This window comes from Palaemon carinicauda, chromosome 28 (genome assembly GCF_036898095.1).
Source record: "Palaemon carinicauda isolate YSFRI2023 chromosome 28, ASM3689809v2, whole genome shotgun sequence".
NCBI lineage: Eukaryota > Metazoa > Arthropoda > Malacostraca > Decapoda > Palaemonidae > Palaemon > Palaemon carinicauda.
Genome location: NC_090752.1, coordinates 51,912,312 through 51,924,811, shown reverse-complemented (window position 1 = coordinate 51,924,811; position 12,500 = coordinate 51,912,312). Strand labels below are relative to the sequence as shown.

The 12,500-nt window shown below is 31.8% G+C and overlaps 1 protein-coding gene across 1 annotated transcript in view; it reads left to right on the top strand.

The window, feature by feature from the left end:
- Positions 1–12,221, top strand: part of LOC137622036 (protein O-linked-mannose beta-1,2-N-acetylglucosaminyltransferase 1-like) — a 17,178-nt gene extending 4,957 nt beyond the window's left edge. Inside the window, exons 4-13 of the mRNA XM_068352518.1 lie at positions 2,353–2,495; positions 3,932–3,990; positions 4,420–4,543; positions 6,490–6,641; positions 7,441–7,639; positions 8,621–8,811; positions 9,776–9,887; positions 10,098–10,169; positions 10,771–10,880; positions 12,035–12,221. Of these exons, the coding sequence (XP_068208619.1) occupies positions 2,353–2,495; positions 3,932–3,990; positions 4,420–4,543; positions 6,490–6,641; positions 7,441–7,639; positions 8,621–8,811; positions 9,776–9,887; positions 10,098–10,169; positions 10,771–10,880; positions 12,035–12,143 (1,271 nt within the window). The 3' untranslated portion in view covers positions 12,144–12,221. The remainder of the gene's footprint in view (positions 1–2,352; positions 2,496–3,931; positions 3,991–4,419; positions 4,544–6,489; positions 6,642–7,440; positions 7,640–8,620; positions 8,812–9,775; positions 9,888–10,097; positions 10,170–10,770; positions 10,881–12,034) is intronic.
- Positions 12,222–12,500: the final 279 nt, after the last annotated feature.

Sequence of the window (12,500 nt, the reverse complement as noted above, 5' to 3'; positions counted from 1 at the left end):
AAGTTGCATAGTCTATAAGCTTTTAGATAGACTTTGTGAAAAAAAATGCAATCATCTAACCTATAGGTAATTTTTTATATTTTTTTACTCGATCTTATAGTTTCAGAAGACTTTGTGAAGATATCTTGCAATCTGTTAACCTATAGCTCCTCTTTAAAATTTATTCTTATGATTCTATGCTATAGTTTAAGAAGTCTTTGTGAAAATATTAGTATCCTGTCTTTATAGATCATAAGATATTTAGAGTCGGATATGTATTAACGTCAATTCAGAATATCATTTATAATCATTTGACATCTCAAAATAGCTTGACGATTGTCTTTAAAAGTTTTCGAACATTGTCCCTAAGTTAAGGAACATCAGAAAAATTATATGCATTACATCCTCGATATTCTGTTTCTGTTTGTTCTGAATTTCATTATTTCATCAGAGTTGTGGTGGCCTATTGGAAAAGACCCTGCCTGGTGATCGCAGGATTGGAGTTCGAGTCTCTCTTAAGGTCGATAGTTTCTTGTAGTGTCTGCAACCTCCCCATCGTTGTGAGCTAAGAATGAAGTGTTTAGGGGAACCTATAGGTCTACCTGTTGAGTCAACAATATCCATTGCGTGGCCCTCCCTGGTCCTAACTTGGGTGGAGAAGTGGCTTGGGCGCTGATCAATCTCTAGAGCATTGTCCTGCTTGCAAGGGCACTGTCACTGTTCCTTACATCTGCCATTCACGAGTGGCCTTTCAACCTCTAAACTAGAAATAAACACATGAATAAGAAATATATCAATGTGACTCTTAGCTGACACCGATTGCTCCTATCTATTTAGATAATGTCGTCTCAGTCTTTCTGTAATTCTAGCTGAACTAATCAATAATTTTTCCTCATTTGTCATAATTTGATCCGCTGGGGCAATTATGAATTTATTTGAATTTATGTAGTTTTGAACGTTGTTTTGTAAGTCCAATTAATAAACACGTCGATGGTAGTTTAAATGTCTCTCGTGAATGGCAAAGGCAAGAGACAGTGACAATGCCTAACTAGCAGGACTGTCCTGGCTAGCAGGACAATGACCGAGAGACACCATATATACATATGATCAGCTCCTAAGGACCCTCTCTATCCAAGCTAGGACCAAGGAGAGCCAACAATGGCTGCTGATGACTCAGCCGGTAGCCCTATAGGCTCCCCCAAATCCTTAGCTCACATGAATGGTGAGATTGCAGACACTACAAGAAATTATCGAGCTTGAGCGAACCTCGAACCCCAGTCCAGGATATCGCTAAGCAGGGACATTTCCAGTAAGCTATTTTTCAATTACTTTAGCAAATGGTTCATAACCAGATTCATTATTAATAACTGTAGTGCTGACATTAAGTAGTTATGAATCAATATCAATCAGCCACAGGCTTGATGACATATCTTGTTAATTCTTTAAGACTTTAATAAACAATGATTTCCTTATTCTGTAACAACTAGTGTACCCGTCCCGTCAAAAATGAGGTTTAACTATTTAGACAGATATGCAATAACACACACAGATTCAGCCCTTCCCACCCCATCCCCTTTTCTAACTACATCCCTCTGGTTCGAAAATGTGTGGGAGAGTGTGGTTTCCGAGTGTACTTCTCCTGGTATCCCCTCTCACCAGGGTATAGCTACTCTCTTTCCCCTCTGAGCGGGTCAGGGAAGAAATATATATATATATATATATATATATATATATATATATATATATATATATATATATGTGTATATATATATATGTATATGTATATATATAGATAGATAGATAGATAGGTATATATATGTAAGTATATATATATATAGATATATATATATATATATATATATATATATGTAAGTATATATATATATATGTGTGTGTGTGTGTGTGTGTAGATAGATAGGTATATATATGTAAGTATTATATATATATACATATATATATACTGTATATATATATATATATGTCTATATATATATATATATATATATATATACTGTATATATATATGTCTATATATATAAATATGTATATATATATAAATATATATATATATATATATATATATATATTATATATATTATACATATATATATTATATATATGTATATATATATATATATATATATATATATATATATATATATATATATATATAAAGATGATCATAGTGACACCATTTTTCAGTTAAAAAAAAAACAATTGTATCGATGAAAAATGGTAACAGATTTTCAGTAATTTTTACAAATAATACATTTGTGTCTTTGATAATCAGTTTTGCAGACTTTTTTTTTTTTTTTTTTTTTGAAGATCATTTAATCAATCAGCTCCCTCAATCAATCCATCTACTCTAAACAGAGTACCAGCATTGTAGTCAGTGGCCGTCGGGCGGAGCATGGGAAGCAAGAAGGATTTTCTGTGATGCCTACGAAGGATACGGAAATCTGTGCAGCTGTGAACATCCTTCGGTCGTTCCTACGTCACGCCATTTATCGATTTCGGTAAGTTTAATTAAATCTCATTCAACCTACACCTACAATTTACCCTGCCTCGTTTCAACCTCTTCTTAAACACTCAAAAACACGCAAGAATTCCTTACGAACTCATGACTATCAATCAGTCCTTATAAACTCTTAATGACCGCAATTCAACTCATAAATAGTTATTAAATCAAAGGGAGATTTAATCGAACTATAGGCTCGGTCATGTCGAGATCATAGTAATATTTAATCAATCATATTTAGATTCAATCATTTATGACGTCACATTAAGATTTGATTAATCAGTAAGCCTAATTGTCTAATAGATTATAGTAGGATATTTCATCATTTAGGAGCTTCGATTACTTAGCAGGTCAATAACAAAAAACAGCAACAAATACAGCAGTTTCTAGTGCACTGCAGGATAAAGGCCTCAGAAATGATCTTAGTCATGTTTGGGGTTTGGCCATTTTCAACACCACACTGGCCACTGCGGATTAGTAGTAATGTTGGGTAAATTTTTGTCTAATCGCTCACAGCAATCCAATCTAATATGGGTGGCCCTGACTAGTACAGCTTTGCTGATCATGGCGAGGCAAAAAGCATTTTACCATTGTTATGTTACTATGTGAGCGTATGCATGCAGTTGTTTGCATAGTTGCACAAATATACTTTAAAGTTATACAGTATACAAATTAATTTAGATTTTTCATTTTCTGCGTGTCATATATCATTAATATACATATATATATTTTATATATATATATATATATATATATATATATATATATATATATATGTATATATATATATGAATATATATGTATACTGTATATATACTGTATATATATACACACATACAAACATATATATGCATATATATACATATATATATATATATATATATATATATATATATATATATATGAATATATATGTATACATGTATATATTCATATATATATATATATATATATATATATATACATAAATATATATATTCATATATATATACTATATATATACATATATATATATATATATATATTCATATATATATATACATATATATGAATATATGTATGTATATATATACTATGAATATATATATATATATATATATATATATGTATATATATACATATATATATTCATATATATATATATATATATATATATATGAATATATATACATATGAATACATATATATGTATATAAATATACATATATATATATATATATATACATATGAAAAAAATATATATATATATATAGATATGTATATATATATATGTATATATATATATATATATATATATATATATATATATATGCAAATATATATGAATATATATATATATATATATATATATATATATATATATATATATATATATACAGTATATATTTACTTGACATGCATTGTCTTGTACGTTACCATCTATGTTTTTTTCAGACTAGGCAAACGATACCAACCATCATAGTTGCAAGCGAGCGACCACTTTGTCTTTACAAGTAAGTGAATATCTCTCTCTCTCTCTCTCTCTCTCTCTCTCTCTCTCTCTCTCTCTCTCTCTCTCTCTCTCTCTCTCTATGATTATCTATTTTTGATCTATCTCTTCCTAGGGTTGCAGATCACTTGCTTTATTTACATATTCTCTTAGTTATCCTTTTTAATTATTCAGCTGTTCCATTGTCAGAATGTATTTTAAAGAACTGTATCAGCCAAAATATATTGAAACATTCTTTTTATAAGTTTTGTATACGAGTAATCATCAATTTTGTTTATAAATTGCAGTGAAAGAAAAAGCAAAATAACAAAAGGGATTTTGAATCTATGGTTTTCAGCGTCAGAATTAATTCGGTTGGTGATATCTAGCAACCTTGCCATGTTTACCAATGGGGCGTGGCCTGTCTTTAAGCTTGAAATAAATTACTTGACAGGTGTCTTAATCGGCTGCTGGAGGTCAAAGGTGGTTATACTGACGACATCATAGTGGTGGCAGATGGCAAAATTGACGGAGGCTTGATGGAAGTTGAAAGATTAGTTCAGCTGTATGGCATAAAGGTAAAAAACATAATTTCTCAACAAAATTTTCTGGGAAGCGAAAGGAAAATTTCTTCAAATAGCTATATTTTGCTGTAAATCTTTTAATAATGTAATAGGAATATTGAAAAGTTTATCGTTTTGCTATATCATAAGTGGAGTAAGTTGCCTGTAATTCAAAGGAATTATTTTTTTTTTTTTGGCAGTCTTAAATTTTTCTTATATAGTTTTCTTTTTCATTTACAAACTTTCCTTATATCATCTAACTTGGTTTTAATCAACTGTTTTTTTAACCATTTCTATTAGATTCATTTTTTCACTTTATTCTATAGTTCTGAGCTTCGAGTTCCCTCTGTATCTATACCAATTACTTTTTTCCATATTTTTTCTTTTGTATTTTTATTTCATCCATGATATTTCCTTCTCTATTTTCTTACCACAATCCCTATACATTATACCATTACCATTAACAACCTCCTTCTTTCCACAATATATAATTTACATTTTTCCTGACGCTTTTGTCACGCTCCTGTATTCTATTTGTCTCTGTTTCCAAATTCATTTTTTACTTTACATTTCACCTCCTATTTCCAGCTTTTATATTTCTTTCTAGTATTAAGCTTCGCTTTTGCTTTCTTGCATTTGTCTTTATCTTACGTATTTTACTTCATCTCTATTATTTTATTTTTTTAATTTTCTTCTTACAGTGTTCGTTTCTTTCTATTTTCTATTTATCAATTCTTCCCTGATTTTCTACCTTTGTCTACATTTTATGTTCTTTCCCATATTCTTGATAATCTTTTTTTGTAATCTCCTTACATCATTTTCATATTTCAAAATTCTCCTATATTTGCTTATGTTGGCTGTTTTTCCATGTATCCTATAACCTTCTCTATCTATTCATATTTAGTATACACTTCCCCAGAGGACATCATTCATACCCTTTTTAATTAGCAGTCTTTGTCATTCTTCCATATTCTTTTTTATTTTCTCTTTTTTCTTATAATTATTAATCTCACACAGCCATTTTCATTCTCAGCCTCTTTTCTGACCATCTGACCTACTGCTTCATTCATAATCTTTTATCTGACTCTCTGGCCTAGTGCTTTATTCTTACTCTCTAATCTGATTTAGCGTATCATCCAAGTATTCTTTTCTGATCAAGTGTTTTCATTTCCAGTCTTCTGTCTGACCCTCTGACCTAGCGCTTCATTCCCAGTCTCTCCTCTGACCCAATGTTTTATCCAAATCTCTTTTTTGACCCAGAGTTTCATTCCCAGTCATTTATCTGACCATCTGACCTAATGTTGCATTCCCAGTCTTTTATCTGACCATCTGACCTAGTGCTTCATTCCCAGTCTTTCCACTGACCCAATGCTTTATCCGAGTCTGCATAATGACCTAGTATTTCATTCCCTGTCTTTTATCTGACACTCTGATCTACAATAGTGCTTCATTCCTAGTCTATTATCTGACTCAGCATTTCATTTCTAGTCTATTCACTGACCTAGTGCATCATTCCCAGTCTTTTGTCTGACACTCTGATCTACAATAGTGCTTCATTCCTAGTCTATTATCTGACTCAGCATGTCATTCCTGATCTCTTCTCTGACCTAGTGTGTCATTCCCAGTCTCTCATCTGACCCAGTGCTTTATCCAAGACTGTTTAATGACCCATTATTTCATTCCCTGTCTTTTATCTGACCCTCTGACCTAGTGCGTCATTTCCAGTCTCATCTCTGACCTAGTGCTTTATCCAACTCTCTTTTCTGACCCAGAGTTTCATTCTTACTCATTTATATGGCCATTTGACCTAGTGCTTCATTCCCAGTCTTTTATATGACTCAGCATTTCATTCCTGGTCTCTTCTCTGACCTAGTGCTTCATTCTGAATCTCTCCGAGTCAGCACTTCATTCTAAGTATTCTTTGATTCACTATCTAATTCAAAGCCTATTGTCTGACCCAGTTCCAGGGGCACGACGCCGGAGGGAATAACGTTACCATGCGAATCACTCGACATTACAAGAAGGTTTTCCAAGAGGGTTTTCGCGTCTTCCCCCTGGTGGATAAACTGATCATTCTCGAGGAGGATCTTTACGTTGCTGCAGACTTTTATAGGTTTGGTTTTAATGCATAATGTTCCCATAGTCTATTCTTCGCCTGTCTGTTCCTATTCCTCTCTATCTTCTTCTTCTTCTTTCTATCCTTTTAGTCCCACTGTACAACAGTATCGCCTCTTCACGTCAACTATTTCCATCTACTTCTATATCCTCATTACATCCATCCATCTGATACCCTGACGTCATACAACCTTCCCTATCACTGGCATATTCTTAGCTCTCTTAAATGGTTCCACTTCCTCACCTCTTATTAACATGGTTATGGTATCCTAGACAAGCTTCCTTAGCCTTATCTTTTGCATTAGATATACCACACATTCTTCTTACATCTTGTCTCTCCCTCCTTTCCAGTAGTGATATTCCAGCAATCCGTCTAACAACCCTCATCCTGGTTCTTTCCAACAGTCCCTTCTCTTTCATCGTAAGTGCCCAAGTTTCTATGACATAATAGTATGAGTCTGATAACTGCCTTTTAAATCATTTTGAGTCTTATCGGCATATGTTTCCTCATAAAGATCCTTTTGGGAATTAAATAAGAAAATTTTCTTTCCATGGTAAAATGTCTTAGTTGTTTATTCTGAGTCCAGAGTTCCACGCTAGTCATATAATCATTCCAATAACTTACCATTTTTATTGGTTGACTTCGAGTGAGAACTCGTTCTGGCTTAAATCCAGAATACTCGAAAGAAGCTAACCACAAACTACAGTAGGATTCGAACCTAGGTTAGAACGAGCAGAAATGCTCATATCAACAGCATTTTTCGCTGAGATTCAATTACAGCTACTTTATTTTCCAGTTACTTCGACCAACTTGCACCCCTCATGGACCTGGACCCTACTTTATACTGCATCTCAGCCTGGAATGATCTGAGCACGGTCAATATGGCCTCCGATCCAGCTGCCGTACTACGTTCGGAAACGATGGCTGGTCTGGGCTGGCTCCTAACGAAACGCATCTATGAAGAAATCATTGTCAAGTGGCCCGCTCATGATAAGGTGAGGCTTGCTGACTATCGATTACGAGGGAGGTAGAATCAAGTCCAGTCTGACAACCAAGAAAAAAAAGTAGTTATTAAATCTAAAAACAATTTGTTACAGTTAAAAATGGTTTATATTGCTGTTACTACCTTAAGATAGAATGAAGCCAATCGCTCAAATAAAATAGAAAAGATTAATTGGTAAGAAAACAAGATAGGAACAGCTTAAATGAGAGTTGTAATTTTGTTTTAATCCTTTATATAAATTGCTTTTATCGATCTCTATCACTGATTTTGTTTTGAGGCACTTGAAAAGAAAGCTTTTTAATTTAGTGGATGTAACGGGTGACTGGTACTTGAGATGAAGGTTAGTTTTTTAAAATAACATAATTATTTATATTTTCAGGGTAGGTGACAACATTAGGTAGGACTCAGAACCCTAAGATAGGTTAGGTATCTACATTAGATATGACTTGGAACCCTAAGTTAGGTTATGTGTCCACATAGGTAGAGCTCTTAACCCTAAGTCAGGTTAGGTATCTACATTAGGTATGACTTGGAACCCTAAGTTAGGTTAGGTGTCCACATAGGTAGGACTCAGAACCCTAAGTCGGGTTAGGTATCTACATTAGGTATGACTGAAACCCTAGGTTAAGTTAGTTGTCCACATAGGTAGGACTCAGAACACTAAGTCAGGTTAGATGTCCCCATTAGGAAGGACTCAGAGCCCTAAGTTAGGCTAGGTGTCCGTGTTAGGTAGGACTTGGAACCTCAAGCCAGTTAGGTGTCTGCGGGAGATAAGACTAGAAACCCTAGGTCAGGTTAGGTGTCCACATTTTGTAAGCCCCGGAAACCTAGATTAGGTTAGGTACGGAAACCACTGCCAGAACCATCCCTGTATTTTTCGTTTTTGACTAAAGGTTGCTCTAGATCAAGATAGTGTGACGTGGGACTCTACAAAAATAAAAGCTTGAGATTTTCGCAAATAACTCTTCTGCAGTTCGCCGACTGGGACATGTGGATGAGGCTGCCAGACCAAAGAAAGGGGCGAGAATGTTTGCTTCCAGAAGTGCCAAGGACATCTCACTTTGGCATCTACGGTGCCCATCTCACTGCGTATTTCCAGTCGAAATATTTCTCCCGGTATGCTTTCAACAACCAGTCGAACGTGGTGTTACAGGGACTTGATAGGTAAGCTTGAAGGTTTAGTTTTATTGATACAAAAAGCACATAGAATAAAATCCAGTTTTCTATTTTTACATGATGATACTCTTCCATTCTCTAGCTTTCATTCTACTTTTACTATTATCACAATTATTCTCCGGTAATAGTCTGTCCTTCAAGCAAGATTTATTGAAAATTATCGCTGCAGTTAAAAATTATTGCTACCTCAACTGCATTTGACAGAAATTTTCTCTACTTCTCTAATGGTATTATTATTATTATTATCATTATTATTATTATTATTATTATTATTATTATTATTATTATTACCTGCTAAGCTACAGTCCTAGTTGGAAAAGCGGGATGCTATAAGCCCAGGGGTTCCAACAGGGAAAATAGCCCAGTGAGGAAAGGAAACAAGGAAAAATAAAATATTTCGAGAAGAGTAACAATATTAAAATAAATATTTCCTATATAAACTATAAACTTTAACAAAACAAGAGGAAGAGAAATTCGATAGAATAGTGTGGCCGAATGTACCCTCAAGCAAGAGAACTCTAACCCCAGACAGTGGAAGACCATGGTACAGAGGCTATGGCACTACCCAAGACTAGAGAACAATGGTATACTATCCATCAGTACTTATTTCATTAAGTGCATGAGATTTTTTTTTTTTTTTTTTTTTTTTTTTTTTTTTTTTTTTTTTTTTTTTTTTTTTTTTTTTTTTTTTGTCCGAGGAAAAGGAGACTCGTAATGATGGTCCTACGGACATTGTTCCAAGAGTTTCCATCACTTCTAAAAATAAGAATATCTCAAGTACTTAAGAAAATAGGCATAGATAAAGAAATACAATAAGAGGAGTAAAAAAAAATTCTTACAAATTAAAGACACCTGCAGATGCAGTAACTTTCAATGATATTATTATTATTATTATTATTATTATTATTATTATTATTATTATTATTATTATTATTATTATTATTATTCCCAGGCTTAGTCCAAAGGAATACGATTCGTCCCTCAGAGAGATGATTGCAGGTGGAATCCACCTGGATGGAGGTGCCATTGATCCATGTAAGCCAGGCATTGTACCTGCAAACCAGGTGTGTATGTTTGTGTGTTAATTGCCTAGTACCAGAAAATTTCAAACAAATTATTATTATTATTATTATTATTATTATTATTATTATTATTATTATTATTATTATTATTATTATTCTCGCTTTCGCTTTATATACCTCATTATCTAGATGTAGCTATGCCAATACACAGTGAAAAACACTTACACCTTTTTCCATTTCTTTCCTTTACAGACAACTCCCCACATTCTCTGGATTATGATGAATGAGAGATCAGATGATTACACTCTTTCCGGTGTATTCAAGGTAAGTATTCACCAGTTGGCTTACTTCACGGTGTGTGATAAAGCTCTCAAATAAAGTTCGCTACGTCCGTAGAAAACTCCTGGTTTACTGCTCGTCAGCTCATTTTGCTGATATTTATATATATATATATATATATATATATATATATATATATATATATATATATATATATATTTATATATATATATATATATATAATTGTGTGTGTGCTTATGTATATTCAGTATATATATATATATATATATATATATATATATACACATATATATATATATATATATATATATATATATATATATATATATATATATATATATATATATACACACATATATATATATATATATATATATATATATATATATATATATATATATATACTGAATATACACAAGCACACACACACACACATATATATATATATGTATATATATATAGATAGATAAATAGATAGATAGATATGTATATATATATATATATATATATATATATATATATATATATATATATATATATACATTATATAGCTATTAGAGCTGGCCGGGGATATGATAATTAAATTAGTTATTATAATACTTAATGATTTGTCTTTACTTTTTAGTGTCTTGGACTATGGGACCTTGATGTGCGTGGTGGTCATAAATACATATGGAGATTACGACCCAGCGGAACTCCTCTTCTGCTTATTGGATGGCCCTTGTCGCCTTTATCGTAAGACATTATTATTATTATTATTATTATTATTATTATTATTATTATTATTATTATTATCAATAATGTCGATGTTGTTGTTTTTGTTAACATTAATTTGATTATTATTATTATTATTATTATTATTATTATTATTATTATTATTATTATCATTGTTGTTGTTGTTGTTGTTGTTGTTTATTATTATTATTATTATTATTATTATTATTATTATTAAAAGGTAAGCCACAACCCTAATTTGAAAATCAGGATGTTATAAGCACTAGGACTCCAACAGGGAAAATGTTATCAGTTTATTATTGATTACAAGCCCTTCTTGGTTTTTTTTTTTACTTCAAATACTGGATTTTACTTCGTACATTTATAATACATGATTATGTGATTGCATGCTCAAGCATTAATGGCCAGAAGAATATCTTGAGAATATAAATGAGTTAGTATGCACATGAATAAACAAGATACATACATACATACATACACACACACACACACACACACACACATATATATATATATATATATATATATATATATATATATATATATATATATATATATACATATATATAAAACTAGGCGCTTGCTCTCTATTATATAGGGAAGATGACCTACTAGATCAGATTAAGTCGTTTACGTGATTTGCATCATTCTTTTTATTATAACAGACAAAAAAAATTCTTAGCTTTCACTATATGTCATTCCTGCAAAATCTCCAAGTCTCAGACATCAATGTAATTGAATGTGGAAGTTGTCAATCAGTTTCAATCTGTTTATTTTAGGTTAACATTCCTTATTAGCTTTCTCCTCAAAAAAAAAAAAATGAAAAACTTATTTTAGTATCTTCTGTTTCTATTCACTTTTGCTAATCTACATATATCAATATTTTGCCACAGTATCTTTTTTATCTCTTCGTGTACGTCAATCAACGCTCTCAACAAACCATTTTTAGAATTTTTATCAATATCTTCTGTTTCTCATTACTCACACCAATCAAAACTTTATCGACATAATTTAGCAAAATCTTTAATTGATAGCATCTATATCCTTTCACTTACACAAATCAGCACTTCTGATATGTTATAGAATTTTTACTGTCCTAATGATGCATTAGAAAACCGCCAATTCTTACTGCCATTCTTCTTCGTCTTTTCCAGAGACCTCAAACCACAAGTGACTAACGTCTTGCGCAGAGCAGACCCAAAGAATCTGTCGTCCGAACCTCCTGTTTACATAATTGAGAATCGCTCTGAGGACTACAGATGATACGTTCTATCAAATTATTATCTTTTTTTAGTAAATGTTATTTTTTTCTTAATGTATAAATAAACAAAGTGTGATATTATTATTATTACCTAACCAAAAGTATTGATACAATATAGGTCTTTGCCTACACTGTTTAAAAAAAAAAAACTAATTTTAATCGGAAATTCTCAGCCGTATATCAGTAAAATACAGGCAACCGTAATTTATACCCTTCTTCGTTATTATCTTTTACGATTGGTGACTGTAATATCACTCCTTTACGTCAATATATTGGTTTTTTAAACGGTAAAGGCCTGGCAAAATTTATTCCACGATTTTTACGTTTTTTACGGTATATTTTTAATAGTGTACACTATC